This window comes from Palaemon carinicauda, chromosome 5 (assembly GCF_036898095.1).
Source record: "Palaemon carinicauda isolate YSFRI2023 chromosome 5, ASM3689809v2, whole genome shotgun sequence".
Lineage (NCBI taxonomy): Eukaryota > Metazoa > Arthropoda > Malacostraca > Decapoda > Palaemonidae > Palaemon > Palaemon carinicauda.
Genome location: NC_090729.1, coordinates 181,638,878 through 181,660,408, shown reverse-complemented (window position 1 = coordinate 181,660,408; position 21,531 = coordinate 181,638,878). Strand labels below are relative to the sequence as shown.

General features: G+C 42.6%; 1 protein-coding gene across 2 annotated transcripts in view; it reads left to right on the top strand.

The window, feature by feature from the left end:
• Window positions 1–242: 242 nt before the first annotated feature.
• Window positions 243–21,531, top strand: part of MBD-like (methyl-CpG-binding domain protein 2) — a 34,401-nt gene continuing 13,112 nt past the window's right edge. Inside the window, exons 1-3 of one of the 2 annotated variants that reach the window (XM_068373193.1) lie at window positions 243–489; window positions 17,435–17,587; window positions 18,469–18,616. In XM_068373193.1, the coding sequence (XP_068229294.1) occupies window positions 368–489; window positions 17,435–17,587; window positions 18,469–18,616 (423 nt within the window). In that variant the 5' untranslated portion in view covers window positions 243–367. Of the gene's footprint in view, window positions 490–17,434; window positions 17,588–18,447; window positions 18,617–21,531 lie in introns of both variants that reach the window. The other variant, XM_068373192.1, reaches the window with a different exon arrangement.

Sequence of the window (21,531 nt, the reverse complement as noted above, 5' to 3'; positions counted from 1 at the left end):
TTTGTAGAATTATCTCTTGTATTGCTTGTTCTCGTCTATTGGTCTATTAATTTATGATTTACTCTTCCCTTTTCAGTCTGTATACGTATATAGTATATATTGCCATATTTCTATCTGTCCATGTTATTTATTATCTCTTTCCTTGTGTTCTCTTATTCTAATGAAACTTTTTTTTCCTTTTTTAAAAATTAGAAGCTGCACTCTGTGCTACTGAGTCCTGTCTGGAGTCTTGATTCCTACAGTAGTGTTTTGAGAAGAAGAGTGCGTTTGGTGTTTACAAACATTTGTCCGTAAGTTTGGTTGTTTATTGAGAAGCGGCCCAAAACTTTAAGAAAACAAGTAAATTTTACTACTTTTCTCGATAAAAATGTCTGTGCAGATAGAAAAAAGACGTTACGACTGTTCAGCCCTCCCAAAAGGATGGAAAAGGGAAGAAGTGCTCAGAAAAACAGGCTTGACATCCGGCAAAATGGATGTCTTTTATTATAGGTAAGCGGATAACTGACTGTAAACTGTACTAAACTTACGGTACCAGTACCGTAAGTTAAATTGGATTAAACTAGTCCGTATTCATCTGTCAAGGATTTTATCTATAAGGAAAATGAACTGCTTCATTTGAAATAACCTAAAGCAGGTTAGGCCAGCCAGATTTAATTGTCCCAAGGGATAGGCTATTGCCTGGTGTGACGGTATGAACGATCCCTCGGTCTCAGAATTCTCCTTGACATTGTATAATGGGTCTTTTCCGCCATTAGCTCGCTTCGCTCGCGTGAAAATAAAACATCAAGCTCGTATGTACTGGCAAGCGGTAATGTTGAGCTGCGCACGCTAACATTTCAGGAAAATAAGACAACCTCGTATGCACTGGCAAACGGTAATGTTCGCTCATGCGCAGATTATCAAGGAGAATTCTGAGACCGGGGAATCGTTCAGACCGTCACACCGGTCAAAATGTCAAGGGATGCTGGGTGTAGATATGATGACGGCCATACCCCATAACTCTCTTATTTTCAACCCAATTACTAAAGATACGGCAGTGGAGCCTTTGTATATTAGCGGCCAGTTCCTCCAGCGAGCTTTAAATATGGACAACTAACCTAACCTACAAGCCGTGTCCTTACCTAGGAGGCTTTGTATATCAGTGACCAGTTCCTCCCGTTTGAATTAAAATTGGACATCAACTAATCTGAACTTTCCCCCCTAATCTAACCTACAAGCTGTGTCCTTACCTGCTTACCTAACGGTGCAACCCCCTTACACTGCCGTATTCCAAGTTAAACTTAATCAAACATGCAGGTGGCCACTATCATACATACACCCATTACCTACTTACCTTACGGGGGCCTAACGCCCCCTTGCGACTCCCCCTTACACTACCATATTCTTAATCAGCCGTCATCATACATACACCCTAATACGGCAATATAAGGGGTGTGCAGGGGCTGTTAGCCCCCCATTAAGTAGCCCCAGTTAGATAAGTATGTCAGGACACACCTTGTAGGTTCGGTTAGGTTGGGAAGTTTGGGTTAGGTGTTCTATGCAGGCGAGAGGTCCTGTCCATCATTTTACAAAGGCTCCAGGGATGCTTTAGTACTATAGCTGTTTTATCTAGCATCTATGAAATATAGAACAACAGAAATTATAGAAAGCAACAATAAAAATTAATGAGGAAATGAGACTGGTACATGGTTTATTTTATGATTTTTTTAACATTTTGATTGGTGATCAATGGTGAATATCTATAGATTTTTAAATATTTAACTTAGCCGGTGAATATATAGCTGCAACTCTGTTGCTCGACAGACAAACTCTACGGAAAAAACTCGCCAGCGATCGCTACACAGGTTGCGGGTGTGCCCAACAGCGCCATCTGTCGACCAGATACCCAGCTCTTATGTAAACAAAGACTCAATTTTCTCTCTGTCGACGTGTCGACAAGACGTACTTTACTCGCTGTTGAAACCTGGAGTTTTTCCCATCATATTTGGTGAAGTACTATATTCTGGTTTGAGCTTTCGCAGTGCAGGTGTTTTATCTTCATCTTAAATCTTGAACTCGTTTTGGATAGATTTAATTTTGGTGACAAAGAGAGTATGGACTTTCTTTCACTTTTAAATGGCCGACCCTTCCCTTAGACGGAAGTGTGTTTAGGCTTTTAGTAATTATCTTATCACGTTATAAATTAATTATAGATTTTCCTCTTCGATTAACTTTCCATTTATAATAAACATAAAAAAAATAAATTTTAATGTTTTGTTTATATGCGAGCTTTCCTGAGAGTAGGCGGTCCTAACTTGGAAACCGAAGTTAATCAACGTTGAGCCCTTTATATCGTAAATAGCTTTTAAAGAGCTAAGGATTTAAAACTTTTTAAATGAAATATTTTATGAAAGAATTTCTTTGAATAGTCTTCGTACCTTTTTCAAAGATGAATTAACGTTTAGTTTATTTATGCTACGCAGTTGTTGACGTTCAGGACGTTCAACATGCGCTCTATCGTTACGATAGAGAGAGAGTGTATCACGGTTTCACTTTGCAGAAAGAGTAAATCGATTCTGACGTTTTGTTCATTCTTTCTAAGCTTAAATGTTTTAAATTCTATTTTAAAGGAACTTTTTAATTGAAAAACCTTTCAGTTTTTTCCTTTGGTCAAATAACATGTTTTTTTGACGAAATGTAATTGGGCTCTTCTTTTAGGTGCGAAATCAAGAGAGAAAGAGAGAGAGAGATAGAGACGGAGGGAGAGAGAGGAGAGAAAACGTTCCGTTCAAGCGGGTAACGTTGTTCTCGAGTTGCTCTCGTCCCTAGTCTCGGTACGGGGAGAAAGGATAAAACGTTTTTAGTTTTTATTCTCGTCCCCAGGCTATGTGCGGTTAGAGATTGAAAACGTAGTTTTGAAGGAACTAGTGTTTAGTCTCTTCCCCAGCCACTGAAATTTTTATCTTAAAATATGTTTTCTGTTTTTTGCTGGTATTAATGAGTGCATTATACGACTGATTTTGCAATTACTACCTTTTGATAAGGGTAGAATTGCGTGCTTCAGGTAGAAATCAGTAAAAGTTTCGATTTCAGTGAAATAAGTGCAAAACAGAAAATCGAAGTGATAAAGTGATATTGCGCAGTGATACAGTGTTGCGTCCGAGGGTTCGTCTGTTCGTGCCTGTCGTTCACCTAGTCCGGGACCTCTTGCAAGCTCCCAAACAGGGGAGAAGTAATGTCGAACGACTTATGGGTTTGAGAGGCCTTGATCAACGAACAGACGTTTCCCTCTATGGTATCGGGTGTATCTTACCAAGATCTCCCCTACCATAAGACGAGAGAGACGTTTTTTCTCCTCGTCATCCGAAGGCTTTTCGCATAAGAAACCTGTCACAAGGTTTCGAAGCCCTTAAGCGAAAGTCAGTCCTTTCAGGACAGGTCCAGCGTCCTGGTTACAGCCATTAGGACAGCTCTGACCCTATGCAGTCATCGGATAACTGCTCGCCGCCTAACAAAAGCGTAACACAGACTCCGAGAGTCTTTTTTGTTGGCAAAGTGTTGCGGTCACAGACGTTACCCTCGTCTCTTACCACAACCATTTCCGTTGATCCTTAATGGGTTGTATGGCAAGACATGCAGAATATGCTTGCCTCCCTTATGGAAGACTATTCTGCCGATTAGTCCGTTGAGTCTAGCCGTTTATCTCATCGATATCCTGGCTTTCAGCCAACCTAACGTTCCTTTGTGCTTCCTGTTGACGTTGGCGTAGCTAAGTCACGTCAGTCAGGTTGTTTAGAACCACACTCGATGCGGTCTCGTGTGGATTTTCAGCCGCATTTGGACGTTAGGCCACTTGCTGATGCTCCTGTTGACGTTCAAGACGTTCGCTAACAATCGGAGTTGACTTGTTTTGACGCTGTGCGTCAACCTCCGCATTCTAGAGTTGTTTTGACTGCTCAGTCTAGGCAGTCAAAGCAGTCTCGAGTGGACGCTGTGCGTCCTCACGCACCTGTTGTGGTTGACAGTTCAGTTGTTGACAGTTCACAGACTGTCAAGCAGTTACATGACGTTGCGTTCTGGTCCGCTACTAATGCACCAGTGAGTGTGGACTCTGCTTGTAAAGCATTGCCACCACGGTAGGTCTCTCCCTTGCTTGAGACTCGGCTTTTATCGGACAAGGTTCCTGTAGATGAGGAAGTTGCTGTTCCCCCTCCTACTGATATTCCCTTGAGGACTCTGTCAGATGGAGAGGAGCCTAAAGCTGCTTAGCCCTCTATGGACTTTAATTAAATCATGATGATTTTTTTTTAAGGATCTTTGTCCGGATCTTTTTGTAACTGCTGCTCCTCGTTCGCCTAAACGTCAGAGCTTACACTAGGCCTAGCTACTTCGAAGCCGTTGTTTTTAAGCTAGTGCTCTCTCGCTCTCCTAGAGAGCTTTACGTTGGCTAGGCGACTGGTTTATCACCAGGAGGAGTTTGGGGGATACAGCCTTTGCTTTCCCTTCTTTTAAACTGGCTTATAGAGCGAGAGTCTGATATGACACGAGAGAAGTTCTCGGCTTGGGAGTTCATGCCTCTGCCCAGATAGACTTCTCAAATCTCGTAGACTCTCCCTGGCGCCTGGCCAGGAGACGCTCCAAGTTTTTTACAGGTCAACTTCACAGCTGTTTTCGAGCCTTTGAAGTTTTGCTGTACAATTATGTCATGCATAAACAAGGCTTTCAGGGATGGAAAGCGGTACCGCCTCAGTCGCTAACCCCGTCTGTTGCCGCACCTGCTCCCGTAGACCCTAAATGGGCTTTGCTGCAAGACATGCAGTCCAAGCTTGCGTCCTTGATAGAGGACTTTAATGCGGAGAAGGTTGCTACCGAACCTTCTGGCCAACAACCTTCCAACCGGTCGGTTGTGCGCCCTGTTGACGCTGAGGTAACCTTCTCGCGTCTGCCAGTTGAGGTGGTTCCTCCACCGATGCGACCCAGTGTGGGTTGCCAGCCGCACGTTGACGTTAAGCGACGCTCGGAGGTGGTTGTTGACGTTCAGGACGTTCAACAACCAGCAGAGGTGACTTGTTTTGACGCAGTGCGTCAACCTCAGCAACCCGGTATGGTGTTGACTGCACAACCCAGACGGTCTAGACAGTCTCGGGTGGACGCTGTGCTTCCTCGCGCACCCATGGTTGTTGACAGTTCACAGACTGTGCAGCAGTTCCATGATGTTGCGTCCGGCTCCGTCACGCATGCACCAGTGCGACCGGACTCAGCGAGCCAGACGTTGCCCACTCCGTTGCCGTTTCCTCATCAGTTTTCGGATGAGGAACCCTCTGATGAGGACGTTGCTGAACAACAAGACGATCAGCCCCCAGAATAGATCAAGCCCTGCTATCCATCCAGAAGATGCTGAAGAAGGAACGCTGCTCAGTCAGGCTGTGGATGAGTCTGGTAGGGACGCTGTCATCCGTGGAACAATTTGTGTCACTAGGAAGACTACACCTCCGTCCTCTTCAATACCATCTAGCTTTTCACTGGAAAAAGGACAAGACGCTAGAAGCGGTCTCGATCCCGGTTTCCGAAAAGATAAAGTCTTGTCTGACTTGGTGGAAGGACAATATCAACCTAAGAGAGGGTCTTCCCCTGGCTGTTCAGACTCCCAACCAAGTTCTCTTCTCGGACGCATCGGACGTGGGCTGGGGCGCGACACTAGACGGTCGGGAATGCTCAGGACTGTGGAACTCGAGTCAGAGGAGCATGCATATCAACTGCAAGGAGCTGTTGGCAGTACATCTGGCCTTGAAAAGCTTCAAGTCTCTCCTTCGAGGCAAAGTGGTGGAAGTTAACTCGGACAACACCACGGCCTTGGCGTACATCTCCAAACAAGGAGGTACCCACTCACTGACGTTGTACGAGATCGCAAGAGACCTGCTCATCTGGTCAAAAGGTCAAGACATCTCCCTAGTAACGAGGTTCATCCAAGGCGACTTGAACGTCATAGCAGATTGTCTCAGTCGGAAAGGGCAAGTAATTCCAACCGAATGGACCCTCCACAAGGATGTGTGCAAGAGACTTTGGGCCACTTGGGGTAAAACCATCCATAGATCTCTTTGCAACCTCGCTGACCAAGAGGCTTCCAATCTATTGCTCTCCAGTCCCGGACCCAGCAGCAATACATATAGATGCTTTCCTCCTAGATTGGTCACATCTGGATCTCTACGCATTCCCACCGTTCAAGATTGTCAACAAGGTACTGCAGAAGTTCGCCTCTCACGAAGGGACAAGGTTGACGTTAGTTGCTTCCCTCTGGCCCGCGAGAGAATGGTTCACCGAGATACTTCGATGGTTAGTAGACGTTCCCAGTAGTCTTCCTCTAAGGGTAGACCTTCTACGTCAGCCACACGTAAAGAAGGTACTCCAAAGCCTCCACGCTCTTCGTCTGACTGCCTTCAGACTATCGAAAGACTCTCGAGAGCTAGAGGCTTTTCGAAGGAAGCAGCCAGTGCGATTGCTAGAGCAAGGAGAGCGTCTTCCATTAGAGTCTACCAATCGAAGTGGGAAGTCTTCCGAGACTGGTGCAAGTCAGTTTCTGTATCCTCGACCAGTACCTCTGTAGCTCAAATAGCTGATTTTCTCTTATACCTGAGAAAAGGACGATCCCTTTCAGGTCCCACTATCAAGGGCTACAGAAGCATGTTGGCATCGGTCTTCCGGCATAGAGGCTTAGATCTTTCCAAACATAAAGATATGCAAGACCTCCTTAAGTCTTTTGAGACCACCAAGGAGCGTCGTTTGGCTACCCCTGGATGGAATTTAGACGTACTAAGATTCCGTATGTCAGACAGGTTGGAGCCGTTACAATCAGCCTCCCTGAAAGATCTCACTCTTAAGACTCTTTTCCTGGTATGCTTAGCCTCGGCTAAAAGAGTCAGTGAGATTCATGCCTTCAGCAAGAACATCGGATTTTCGTCGGAAAAAGCCACTTGTTCGCTGCAACTAGGTTTTCTAGCCAAAAATGAGCTGCCTTCTCGGCCTTGGCCTAAATCTTTCGATATTCCCAGCTTATCGGAGATCGTAGGCAATGAACTAGAAAGAGTCTTATGCCCTGTTAGAGCTCTTAAGTTCTATTTAAAGCGTACTAAACCTTTACAAGGCCAATCTGAAGCTTTATGGTGTTCAGTTAAGAAACCATCCTTGCCTATGTCAAAGAATGCTTGGGCAGACTTTATCAGATTGTTAATACGAGAAGCTCATTCACATCTGAGTGAGGAAGACCTTTGCTTAAGGTGAAGACGCACGAAGTTAGAGCTGTAACAACTTCCGTGGCCTTTAAGCAAAATATATCTCTGCAAAGTATAATGGACGCAACCTATTGGAGAAGCAAGTCAGTGTTCGCGTCATTTTACTTGAAAGATGTCCAGTCTCTTTACGAGAACTGCTACACACTGGGACCATTCGTAGCAGCGAGTGCAGTAGTGGGTGAGGGCTCAACCACTACAATTCCCTAATTCCTTATCCTTTTAATCTGTCTCTTGAAATGTTGTTTTTTATGGGTTGTCCGGAAGGCTAAGAAGCCTTTCGCATCCTGGTTGATTTGGCGGGTGGTCAAAGTCATTTCTTGAGAGCGCCTAGATTAGGGGTTTGATGAGGTCCTGTTGTATGGGTTGCAACCCTTGATACTTCAGCTCCTAGGGGTCGATCAGCATCCTAAGAGGATCGCGAGGCTCCGTAAGGAAGACGTACTTAAAAGGCAGAGTAATTGTTCAAGTCGACTTCCTTACCAGGTACCTATTTATTTTGTTTTTGTTATTTTGATAACTTCTAAAATGAAATAAAAAACTCTTAGCTCATAAAATGTAAACATATCTTACTGGTCTCTACCCACCATCCTGGGTGTGAATCAGCTATATATTCACCGGCTAAGTTAAATATTTAAAAATTATATTTTAATTATAAAATAGATTTTTGAATATACTTACCCGGTGAATATATAAATTAAATGACCCTCCCTTCCTCCCCAATAGAGACGCAGTGGGACGAGGAGAAAATTGAGTCTTTGTTTACATAAGAGCTGGGTATCTGGTCGACAGATGGCGCTGTTGGGCACACCCGCAACCTGTGTAGCGATCGCTGGCGAGTTTTTTCCGTAGAGTTTGTCTGTCGAGCAACAGAGTTGCAGCTATATATTCACCGGGTAAGTATATTCAAAAATCTATTTTATAATTAAAATATCATTTTAATGTTGTTACTGTTCTTTAAATATTTTATTTTTCCTTGTTTCCTTTCCTCACTGGGTCATTTTCCCTTTTGGGGGCCCTGGGCTTATAGCATCCTGCTTTTCCAACTAGGGTTGTAGCTTAGCAAGTAATAATGATAATAATAGTAATAATAACCTAACCCAACCAGGGAGGTTGCATCATACTCAACTTCAGAATTTACAAAAACTCATAACCATAGGAACTGGACAGTCTAATGGCATATACCAATGATTATCGACCTACATGAAGTACATTCTTTACATAATAAAGAACATAAATGTATTTTTACAGTTCATCAAATTATAATGGAGAAACATATTGCTCTATTAACCACACATTGTGTATTTAATTGATCAACCAGTATGAATACAGGTACCGGTATATTTATATTCTCATTTCATCATCTTATCATGTCACCATTTAATATTTTTCACTTGTCAGCAGAATAGATTTAGATACTTTACATTGATAAACTAATGATACAATGATCACTCATTAAATTGAAAAGCTAAATTGATTTTCAATGTTATAACCAAGAAATTGTAACGATTGTTAGTGAAATAGAAAGAAAATAAAATATTGAAATTAACAGTATTTTTTCAATATTAAACTTACCCGATAATCATGTAGCTGTCAACTCCGTTGCCCGACAGAATTCTACGGAAGGGATACGCCAGCTATCACTATACTAGAAGGGGGTGTACTCACCAGCGCCACCTGTGGCCAGGTACTGCAGTACTTCTTGTTGACACCACCTCAATTTTTCCTCTGTCGTGCTTCCGGCAAGACGTTCTTGGATACGCTTATAATTTTGGAGTATTGTTCACGGTTTTTGGTGAAGTATTTCTCTAAGATTTCAGCTTTCGCTATACTGGAAACTCTTCTATTAGCTTAGATAGCTTTTATTTGGTTTTGATTAACGGTTAACGATCTTTTGCTTGATTTGGAATCCCCCTTGACTAGCTCTTTGATTCAAGATGTCTGACCTTTCACAAGCCCCACCCCATAGACGATGTAGGTCTTGTAATAGGCGTATTCCGAAGGCCTCGGTTGATCCTCACACCGCTTGTTCTGACTGTAGGGAAAGACCCTGTCAGTTGGAAGATCGATGTAAGGAATGCGCCGGTCTTTCGGAACTTGAATTTGTTCGATTCCTTAAATATTCAACCAAGTTAGAGAGAGAGAGAGTTAGGAGGAGTTCTTCTCGCTCTTCACTTTTTTCCTCACCTCATGATCCTCAACCTTTTCCTCCCCCTGTAGTGGCTACCCCCGAACCTACTATTTGTGCTCAACCTGATATGTCCGATGTTTTGCGTGCCATTCAGGCTTTAGGTGACAAAGTGGAATCGGTGGTTAGTGACCATAAGTCTCTTTTGGCAGACGTCAAAGAACTTAAGGTCAAAAGTGCAGTGGGAGGTGATAGTGCCAGTGCTGTGCCAAGTGCTAGTGTCAGTGCGGTGCCGAGTGCTAGTGTCAGTGTCAGTGTTGTGCGTGAGGGTACTTCTGTGCGTGCCAGTCGTCCTCCCAGTCCGGGACCTCTTGCAAGCTCCCAAGCCCAGGGGAGAAGCAATGTCGAAGGGCAAAAGGGTTCGGCAGGCCTTGATCGGAGCACAGAAGTATCCTCGGTGGTTGCGGGCGTGTCTTACAGAGACCGTCACTCCCACCCGCAGACGATTGAGCCCTTATTTTCCTCGTCTGCAGAAGAAATGTCGGGGAGAAAACGCTGGACTCAGGTCTCAAGACCTCTTAAACGTAGAGTCCAAACCTCAAGAGTTCTACAACCTGGTTGCAGTCATTGGATTAGCTCTGACTCTCCGCAGTCATCAGGTGACTGCACACCTCCTAAGAGAGGTAAGGCGATGCCTCAACAGACCTCATCTTCTGTTAAGGCTTTGCCTCAGCAGACCTTAGCGTCTGTTGACCCCAAGATGACTTTGCTGCAGTCCATGCAGTCACAGCTTGCGGTCTTAATGAGTGAGTTTCAGGCTGAGAAGGTTACACCTCCTCCTGCGAGCGCTCCGCCTCACCGCAGTCCAGTCTGCCAGGCGTACGAAGTTGAGGTTCCTCAGGCTACCTTACCGCGTTCTGAGTTGCCAGTTACCAGCGGGTTGCAGCAACCTCCGCCTTCCTTAAGACAACCTCAACATTGGGAGCAGGAGTCTTATGCCTTACTTCCTCCTCTTCCTCTTGCGGTTAGACCATCGAAGCAACAACCTCTTGAGGTACGACAACCTCTTCCATCCATGAGGCAGACACCTCAGCTCTCGCTGCAGCGACCTCAACTCTCCTCAAGGCGAGAGCCTCAAGCACCTCAGCAACCTCAACTCGCGAGACAGGAACTGCGTTCTGCGCAGCCGCTACCTCAGCTCTCGCAGCTCACACCTCAGGAACCTCAACTCGTTCCTCAGGAACCTGCTACTGCGCATCCGCAACCCTTGCAGCAAGCGCAACTCTTGAGACAAGAAGCTCATGCTAGGAGTCAGCCACCTCAACCCATGCGCCTACCTTCCTCTACTCTTCTTGACCAGTCTTTGCAGCCTGAACCTCAGGTTTTAACTCAGCAACAGAGACTTGAGGATGAAGCCACAAGTGTTTATGCACCCGCTTGTTCAGATTCTGCTGTTCAGCATACCGCTGTTACCTTACCTCTCACTTCGCTACACTCTGGTGATGAGGTTTCTGAGGAGGAAGCCGCGCACCTAGATCCCTCTTCGGACGTGGAGGAAGCCAAGTCTTCTCCTCTACCCATTGATTTTCGTAAGGTCCTGGCTCTTTTCAGAGAGGTATACCCGGACCATTTTGTTTCTGCTACCCCCCGCTCTCCTCCATCTGAGTTTTCGCTGGGCATGCAACCTGTTAAATCAGCCTATACTAAGCTCGTCTTTGCTAGATCCTCTAAGAGAGCTTTAAGGATATTAGGGGATTGGTTGCAGTCCAAACAGCAACTAGGGAAGACTTCCTTTATGTTCCCACCTACTAAGCTCACTTCTAAGGCGGGCGTATGGTATGCCACAGGAGAGGAACCAGGCTTGGGAGTCCCTGCCTCTGCCCAGGCTGACTTCTCAAGTTTGGTCGACTCTCCTCGTAGATCAGAGATGAGGCGCTCTAAGGTCTGCTGGACCTTCTCCGACTTAGACCACTTCTTAAAGGGTGTATTTCGTGCCTTTGAGATTTTCAATTTTCTCGACTGGTGCCTGGGGGCCTTGAGCAAGAAGACCTCCCCTGCGGACAAGGACTCAGCCATGCTTTTAATGTCCTGCATGGATAAAGCAATTCGGGATGGGTCCGGCGAGCTTGCATCAATGTTTGTTTCAGGAGTTCTTAAGAAAAGGGAGCAACTTTGTACTTTTCTTTCTTCCAGCATCACTCCTTGTCAAAGGTCTCAACTCCTTTTTGCTCCGCTTTCTAAGTTCTTGTTCCCCGAAGAGCTTATCAAGGATTTGTCTGCGGCCCTGATTCAGAAGGACACTCATGATCTTGTGGCCTCTTCAGCTCGTAAAGCTAAGGTTGCTCCCTCAGTTCCCAGGACTTACCGCACCCCAGTGGCTGATACTCCTGCTACAAGGTTTATTCCGCCCTTTCGTGGCAGAGCCCCCAGCCGAGGAAGCTCCCGTCCAGACTCTTCCAGGAGCAGGTCTAGGAAAGGTTCCAAGACTTCAAAAGGCAAACACTGACTCTCCTCCTCTCCAGACAGCAGTAGGAGCCAGACTCAAGACCTTCTGGCAAGCTTGGGAAAGAAGAGGTGCAGACGCCCAGTCTGTCAGGTGGCTAAGGGAGGGTTACAGGATACCATTCTGCCGCAAACCCCCTCTGACCACTTCTCCCATCAACCTCTCTCCCAACTACAAGGAAAAGGACAAGAGGCTAGCGTTACACCAGGAGGTGTCGCTCCTGTTACAGAAGAAGGCAGTGGTTATAGTCCGGGACCATCAATCCCCGGGCTTCTACAACCGTCTCTTTCTGGTGGCCAAGAAGACAGGAGGTTGGAGACCGGTGCTGGACGTCAGCGCGCTCAATGCTTATGTCACCAAGCAGACGTTCACTATGGAGACGACGAAGTCGGTCCTAGCAGCGGTCAGGCAGGAGGACTGGATGGTCTCGTTGGATCTGAAAGACGCTTACTTTCATGTTCCTATTCATCCAGACTCCCAACCTTTCCTGAGATTCGTTTTTGGAAAGGTTGTGTACCAATTCCAAGCCCTGTGTTTTGGCCTAAGCACAGCTCCTATGGTGTTTACGCATCTGATGAGGAATATTGCAAAATTCCTCCACTTATCGGACATCAGAGCCTCCCTTTATTTAGACGACTGGCTGTTGAGAGCCTCCACGAGTCGTCGCTGTCTGGAGAGTCTCAACTGGACTTTGGACTTGATCAAGGAACTGGGTCTATTAGTCAACTTAGAAAAGTCCCAGCTCATTCCCTCCCAATCCATAGTTTACCTGGGAATGGAGATTCGGAGTCAGGATTTTCGGGTTTTTCCATCGGCCCCAAGGATAAGCCAAGCCCTAGAATGCATCCTGAGCATGCTGAAGAGGAACAGTTGCTCGGTGAGACAGTGGATGAGTCTAACAGGGACCCTGTCATCGTTAGCCCTGTTCGTCGAGTTAGGGAGACTCCACCTCCGCCCTCTCCAATTCCATCTAGCAGCTCATTGGGACAAGGATTTGTCACTCGAAGCAGTCTCTATTCCTGTCACCAAAGAGATGAAGACCACTCTCTTGTGGTGGAAGACCAACCTCCTTCTCAAGGAGGGCCTATCGTTAGCGATTCAGACCCCCAATCTTCATCTCTTCTCGGATGCATCAGACTCGGGCTGGGGCGCGACCTTGAACGGACAGGAATGCTCGGGAACATGGAACAGGGAACAGGAAACGCTCCACATCAACTGCAAGGAGCTGCTGGCAGTTCATATGGCCCTAATGAACTTCAAGTCCCTCCTGCTAGGCAAGGTGGTGGAGGTGAACTCCGACAACACCACAGCCTTGGCTTACATCTCCAAGCAGGGAGGGACCCATTCGAGGAACCTGTACGAGATAGCAAGGGACCTCCTCATTTGGTCAAGAAGTCTAAACCTCACTCTAGTAACGAGGTTCATTCAGGGCAACATGAACGTCTCAGCAGATCGCCTAAGCAGAAAAGATCAAGTCATCCCCACGGAATGGACCCTTCACAAGAGCGTGTGCAACAGACTTTGGACCTTGTGGGGTCAGCCTACGATAGATCTGTTTGCCACCTCCATGACCAAGAGGCTTCCTTTGTACTGTTCCCCAGTTCCAGACCCAGCAGCAGTTCATGTGGATGCTTTTCTGCTGAATTGGTCCCATCTCGACCTTTACGCATTCCCACCGTTCAAGATCATCAACAGAGTCATTCAGAAGTTCGTCTCGCACGAAGGGACACGGCTGACGCTGGTTGCTCCCCTTTGGCCTGCAAGAGAATGGTTCACAGAGGTACTACAATGGCTGGTCGACGTTCCCAGGACTCTCCCTCTAAGAGTGGACCTTCTACGTCAACCTCACGTAGACAAGGTACACCCAAACCTCCACGCTCTTCGTCTGACTGCCTTCAGACTGTCGAAAGATTCGCTAGAGCTAGAGGCTTTTCGAAGGAGGCAGCCAGAGCGATTGCCAGAGCAAGGAGGGTATCCACTCGTAGAGTCTACCAATCCAAGTGGGAAGTCTTCCGAAGCTGGTGTAGAGCCAATGCAGTTTCCTCTACCAATACCTCTGTAACCCAAATAGCTGACTTCCTATTACATCTAAGGAATGAGAGATCCCTTTCGGCTCCTACGATTAAAGGGTACAGGAGTATGTTGGCTTCAGTTCTCCGCCACAGAGGTTTGGACCTTTCTTCCAACAAGGACCTTCAAGACATCCTTAAGTCTTTCGAGACTTCTAAAGAACGTCGTTTACCCACTCCAGGCTGGAATCTAGACGTAGTCTTAAGGTTCCTTATGTCTCCTAGGTTCGAACCTCTCCAGTCAGCTTCCTTCAAGGACCTTACCCTCAAGACTCTTTTCCTCGTCTGCCTTGCAACAGCTAAAAGAGTGAGTGAGGTTCACGCCTTCAGCAAGAACATTGGGTTCACATCCGAATCTGCAACATGTTCTTTACAGCTCGGATTTTTAGCTAAGAATGAACTTCCTTCACGTCCTTGGCCTAGATCGTTTGAAATTCCTAGCCTTTCCAACATGGTGGGTAACGAGCTAGAAAGAGTTCTTTGCCCTGTCAGAGCTCTGAAATATTATCTTAATAGGTCAAAACCTATACGAGGACAGTCAGAAGCCTTATGGTGTGCAATCAAGAAACCTTCGATGCCCATGTCCAAAAACGGAGTTTCGTATTATATAAGGCTTCTGATTAGAGAAGCCCATTCTCACATGAAGGATGAAGACCTTGCTTTGCTGAAGGTAAGGACCCACGAAGTGAGAGCCGTAGCCACTTCGATGGCCTTTAATAAGAACCGTTCTCTGCAGAGCATTATGGATGCAACTTATTGGAGGAGCAAGTCAGTGTTTGCATCATTTTATCTTAAAGATGTCCAGTCTCTTTACGAGAACTGCTACACCCTGGGACCATTCGTAGCAGCGAGTGCAGTAGTAGGTGAGGGCTCAGCCACTACATTCCCTTAATCCCATAACCTTTTTTAACCTTTCTCTTGAATGCTTTTATTGTTGTTTTTTGGGTTGTTACGGTAGGCTAAGAAGCCTTCCGCATCCTTTTTTGATTTGGCGGGTGGTCAATTCATTCTTGAGAAGCGCCTGGGTTAGAGGTTGTGTAGAGGTCCTTTAGTATGGGTTGCAGCCCTGTATACTTTAGCACCTTAGAGTTGATTCAGCCTCCTAAGAGGAACGCTGCGCTCAGTAAGGAAGACGAACTTATTAAAGGCAGAGTAACGGTTCAAGTCGACTTCCTTACCAGGTACTTATTATTTCATTGTTATTCTGAATAACTGATTATATGAAATACGGGATACTTAGCTATCCTTTAGTCATGTACACTGGTTTTCACCCACCTCCCTGGGTGTGAATCAGCTACATGATTATCGGGTAAGTTTAATATTGAAAAATGTTATTTTCATTAGTAAAATAAATTTTTGAATATACTTACCCGATAATCATGATTTAATTGACCCACCCTTCCTCCCCATAGAGAACCAGTGGACCGAGGAAAAATTGAGGTGGTGTCAACAAGAAGTACTGCAGTACCTGGCCACAGGTGGCGCTGGTGAGTACACCCCCTTCTAGTATAGTGATAGCTGGCGTATCCCTTCCGTAGAATTCTGTCGGGCAACGGAGTTGACAGCTACATGATTATCGGGTAAGTATATTCAAAAATTTATTTTACTAATGAAAATAACATTTTTAAAATGTTATACTGTAATGAGGATAATTTTTGTTTGTGTAGACCTAAACACCCTCTGATGAGTATCTGGGCATCTTTTTGTTTCTTTAGATTTAGATGAGAAAATTGTTTCTCACTGGTTGTTGGAGGTGAATGGCTGTTAGTAACACAAAATTAACGTAAGGAATGTATTTATTATATAGTTGTCAACAGGTTGTATATGCTGTACGTTAGTGAGTTTCAACTTTTAGTAAAATGTATTTAAGACCTTTAGCATTTTATAAAGACACAATTCACATAAGTTAATAAGTATAGAGTAGTACAGTATCAACTAAAACAACTGATTGAGCATTAAATAGATTATTTTCACAACAGCAGAGTGACTTCTCTCTAAAAATATATAAACTTTTCATTATACAGATACTAATTACATATTGACAATCAACATGTAAAAGTTTACAAAACCTACATGTACAGTACTGTACATATGTACAGTTTTAGCTATACCTTATAAGGTTAGGTTAAGACCTCATAAAAGTACAGAAGGTCCTCAACTTACAAACAAACCCAACTGAAATCATAAAACTCGGATATTGTATAAAAAGTTCATAATGAAATACTGTAAAAAATAATACCATATATTTTAATGCAGTAAGCAAGATGACATTTGTAATATGAAACTGCACTATGTGTTGACTTTTGTAGCCGTAAATCATAGGCATGAGAATTAGGTGGAACCTATCCTAGGCCAGTTTTTAACAAAGTTCTACTTACAGTAACGGGGGATTTTGAGGAGGGAGAAGTCTAATTGGAAAGGGATCTCTGGTAGTGGTATCACTCGCCCCAGTTTTAATACCGACACCCTTTTAGGGGTGAGCGAGCTGGATATATTTCTAGCATTCCATGCAACTTTTTTTCTCTGGTATATTTAGCAGTATTTATACCTTTGAAATGGTGCTTTAAGGAGCATTTCACTGGGCGACACAGGTTCCTCGGCCAGAAATAGATTTTTCCTTCGTCAAAATCCCTTTTTTGGAACCTATTGAGTTTGTAAGTTAAGGACTTTCTGTATTTATTTTGATAGCTACATTCCTTGGAGTCCCTTTATCAAATGGAGTTGCTTGTTGTACTAATAGTTTTTTGACAGATATTCCATTTCTCCTGAGATATTCATAATAGCCTAGCCTAAGTTGAATTCCATTTCAAAAGAACAGGTGTTAAATTAAGAATGGTATTGATATTTTGGAATACAGTAGCTTAATTCTGGTTGTTGTTGCAAAGTATTATCTTCCTTTAGTAACCTAACCTAGCCAAATCCTACCTAACCTAACTCCTTACCATAAAAAACTTTGCCCAGCTAGACTTTGCCATTAGGTGATACCCTTCAAAAGTGCAATTATTCCAAAAATTTTATTCCACATAGCTTATTACAGTACACGTATAAGAATAACCAAAGGTAATACGCTCTGCTGTTAATTGGTGGGCTTAGCCTGTATGAAAATTATTCCATTCACAACAGTACAAGTTTGTCATTTCCATGCAAATTTGCCAAAATCTGAGGAATATCCAATTGAGTTTTTAATTTAGCCAGAGTTGCTACATGTGAAATTATTCACAAGCTGGTTTTACTTTTGTTCTATTAATAATCAAAGTTATTTATGTTTTCACCTTTTTTGGCAACTTGTAACTAAACTACTGTACCTTTCTTTCTATGAACCCATTTGTTTTTGTATCAAGTATTCTACTACAATTTAAATAATTTAACTTTTTTTTTATCAGCCCAAATGGTAAAAAGTTTTTATGAACCCGTATGTTTTTGTATCAAGTATTCTACTACTATTTAAATAATTTTAACTTTTTTTCAGCCCAAGTGGTAAAAAGTTTCGCAGTAAGCCACAGCTAGCACGCTATCTAGGTGACACCGTAGATCTTTCATCATTTGACTTTAGAACGGGAAAAGTGAATCCTGTTCTTCTTAGGAAGAATAAAAAGCCTCGAGGAACTCTGTTTGACTACAGGTAAATGTGCATTTATTCCAATAAATCTGTATTTACAGTAAGATCTAATTTTTTAATATATCTGCATTCACTTTCCTTAATATTATGTAGTGTAGTATATTATTCACTTATTATACATACTTCTTCTTCGTCCTAATCTCTATACTTTAACTAAGGGGTTAGCTGCCTTGATCCATCATATCCAATTATTTATTTTGAAAGCATCTTCGTTCAACAAACCTTTCTCCTAAGCCTCTTTCACCATATGACTTGTTACTTTTACCATTACTGCTAATATTTTACTAAGTCTGTATGGTTCTTATATCTATATGTAATAAGATTTTAAATCTCATTCAGAGGTAAAAATTCAGAGAAGTATAATCACTAGAAGGTGGAGTTTTCATCAGAAACAATGTCAAGTGTCTCTTGTCTCCTCATTATTTTCTACTTTTGTCAGCATTAGTACTTTGTACTCTACTCATATCTTGTTAATGAAGGTTGGTTCAGTTTTTACGTTAGGAACCTCTTTGGGGAAGAAAACCAGTAAGTATTGCCAGGTGATAAACATGTCCTTCCTTGCTTTAAGGGTAAAATGTTAATGAATGCTGTCCTTAGTGTTGTTTTCTTTTCAGTGCAATGCAATTATTATTTTATGATTATTTTATATGATATTCAGTGAGCCACAATACTCTACATCTAGTAATATTTGTTTGTAGATAATTACTGAAGATTCAAATCCAATTGACCAGGTACATGAGAGTTAAGTGCTGAACTTAGTGGTTTTGTTAATTGCTAATTGATTTGTTAAAATACAATTGTTTTGTTGATAATTGATTTGTTAAAATACATTAAAAGAAAATATGATATTAATGGAATTATAGTTTGCATCCGTCTTTCCCAAGCCGTGGCATGCGAAATGATGCTTCATTGGTACCTCCCATCCGCCAGACGGCTTCCATTTTTAAGCAGCCAGTCACAGTTGTAAAGACCCAGCCATCCAGTAAAGTAAAATTGGAGATTAAACATGGCCTACAAGAAAAACCTAAACAGGTAATTTTTAAAATAGTTTTTCATCATTATAGTTGTGGTGGACTGTGTATGCTACAGGATGAATTAGAAGAAACAAAAAATTATAATGGTCACTTGCTTTATTTCACAATTGGAATTTTATCCTGAAGAATACACCACTATTAAGACCTTTTGTGTGAACTTTCTTAGATGAATAATCCATTGAATTACTATGTGCATACTTTCAATAATATCCAGTATGAATCTATATGGTGGGCTGTTATCGTATTAAACTGTTAGAATAGTCTTTAAAAGTAAATTTGTACAATATTAAATCTTTTATGACTTCTCTAATTAATATATCTTAGAAAACTACATTAGACTTTTAAATGCTTTAAATTATCAATATTGATTTGTAAGACAGTAAAAATTGCTCTTGAGAAACTGCATTTAATTAACTCTGTGAGCCAACTTGGTCAGTTTATATACTCAACCATATAGTACTCATATATTCTAGTAACTTATAAAATAAGGACACACGCTCGATTATGTAATACTGTTCTATAAGTGTGATGAAATATTGTGTGTATTTTTTACCTTAAAGCCAGTATGACTGTTTATAACTGTCTTTTGATGATTTCAACCCATAATATACTAATAAGAACATAATTTATACAGCAAATCAATACTAGTCAATGATTCATATATGCAATCAAAGTAATACACAAAGAAATAAAAACATTATATAACGGCCTTTACGATGGTGGATATTACCCCATCCTGTATGTGAAAATTACCGTTTACATTGCAACGTATCTCACTGTATAAAATCATATTTCCAATTAGATATAACCTTGGCTTTTAGAGAGTTCTTAATGTCATACATGCTGTATGTTTATATTTGGTACGACATGCTGATGAGTGGTAATTTTTTAAAGTTTTATCGATTATAGATGAGAGCTTTAAATTATTTTCAAAAGCTCAGATGTTCAACTGTTCACTCAGCACATTGCTTTGTATGGGTCTTAACTGCTGACCATACACTGGAGTGTGCATTGCTTAACATTGTCTAGGGATATAAAGTATAATTTAGGTCTTACTAATGTTACTTAGTCTTGTTTAATCACGTGACCTCAAAATTATGTGCTTGTTGTAGACAGTAATATATGTAAAATCTGATTTTTCAATATCAAACTTACCCGATGATCATATAGCTGCATCCCTGCTGCCCGACAGAAAAAGTCTACGGGAGGAATACGCCAGCGATCGCTATACAGGTGGGGGTGTATATCAACAGCGCCATCTGTCAAGTAGGTACTCAAGTACTCGATGTCAACAACGAACCAATTTTCCCTCTGTCGTGCCACAGGCAAGACCTACTGAATACGCCGTCCCTAACTGGTTTTGTTTTCACAACGTTTTGGTGAAGTACACTATTCCAGTTTTGAGCTTTCGCTATGCAGGGGTTTTATCTTCATTTCAAAACTCTAACTCGTTTTGGATAGATTTAATTTTGGTGACGAAGAGAGTATGGACTCGAAGAGAGTATGGACTCTCTTTCACTTTTAAATGGCCGACCCTTCCCTTAGACGGAAGTGTGTTTAGGTTTTTGGTAATTTTGCTTAACAAGTATAGATCTATTTATTTTATATCTCTCCGCCTTTAAGGCCTCTTCGATTAACTTTCCATTTATTATAAACTTATAAAAATTAATTTTTATGTTTGTTTATATGCGACCTTTCCTAATAGTAGGCGGTCCTTACTTGGAACCGAAGTTAATTAACTTTGAGCCCGTCATATCGTTTTTACCTTTTAAGAATTTATACCCCTTTTTAATTTTATGTTGTTGAAAGAATTTCTTTGATAGTCTCGTACTCTTTTCAAAGATGAACTAACGTTTAGTTTTGTCTCCGCAGTTGTTGACGTTCAGAACGTTCAACATGCGCTCTATCGTTACGATAGAGAGAGAGTATTTCACGGTTTCACGTTGCAGTAAGAGTAAACCGATTCTAGCGTTTCGTTCATTCTTTCTTAGCCTAAATGGTTTAAATTCTAAATAAAGGAACTTTTTATTTGGGAAACCTTTCAGTTTTTTCCTTTAGCAAATAATATGTTTTAACGATATATAATTGGTCTCTTCTCTTTGGTTCTAAGTCAAGAGAGAAGAGAGAGAAGGATAGAGACGGAGGGAGAGAGAGGAGAATAAACGTTTCGTTCAAGCGGGTAACGTTGTTCTCGTTTTTTACTCTTCTCCCTTGTCGCTGTAGGGGAAGAAGGTAAAACGTTTCTAGAGTTTTATTCTTGTTCCCAGGCTTTATGCGGTGAGAGATTTTAAACGTAGTTTATTTGATCTAGTGTTTAGTCTCTTTTCCAGCCACTGAATTCTTTATCTTTAATTATGTTTTTCTGTTGCATTGTAAACTGTTTTCGCAATTACTACCTTTTAATGAAGGATAGGATTGCGTGTTTCAGGTGGAAATCAGTTAAAGTTTCGATTTCAGTGAAATAAGTGCAAACAGAAAATCAAAAGTTTCGATTTCAGTGAAATAAGTGCAAACAGAAAATCAAAAGTGATAAAGTGATATGCGCAAAGTGTTACAGTGTTGCGTTCGAGGGTTCGTCTGTTCGTGCCAGTTGTTCACCCAGTCCGATACCTCTTAGAAGCTCCCAAGCCCAGGGGAGAAGTAATGTCGAAGGACTTATGGGTTCCACAGGCCTTGATCGACGAACAGACGTTTCCCTCCGTGGTTTCGGGTGTATCTACACACGTTGCCGACGTGATCACCCCACCCACACAAAGACGAGAGAGCCCATTTATTCCTCGTCTGCGGAAGAGGTTTCTCGCAGAAACCATGGACCAATCTTGCTGCTTTTTAAATGCAAGTCGGTCCCTTCCGCGCAAGTCCATCGGCCTAGGTGTAGCCACTGGGTCAGTTCGGACTCGCTGCAGTCATCCG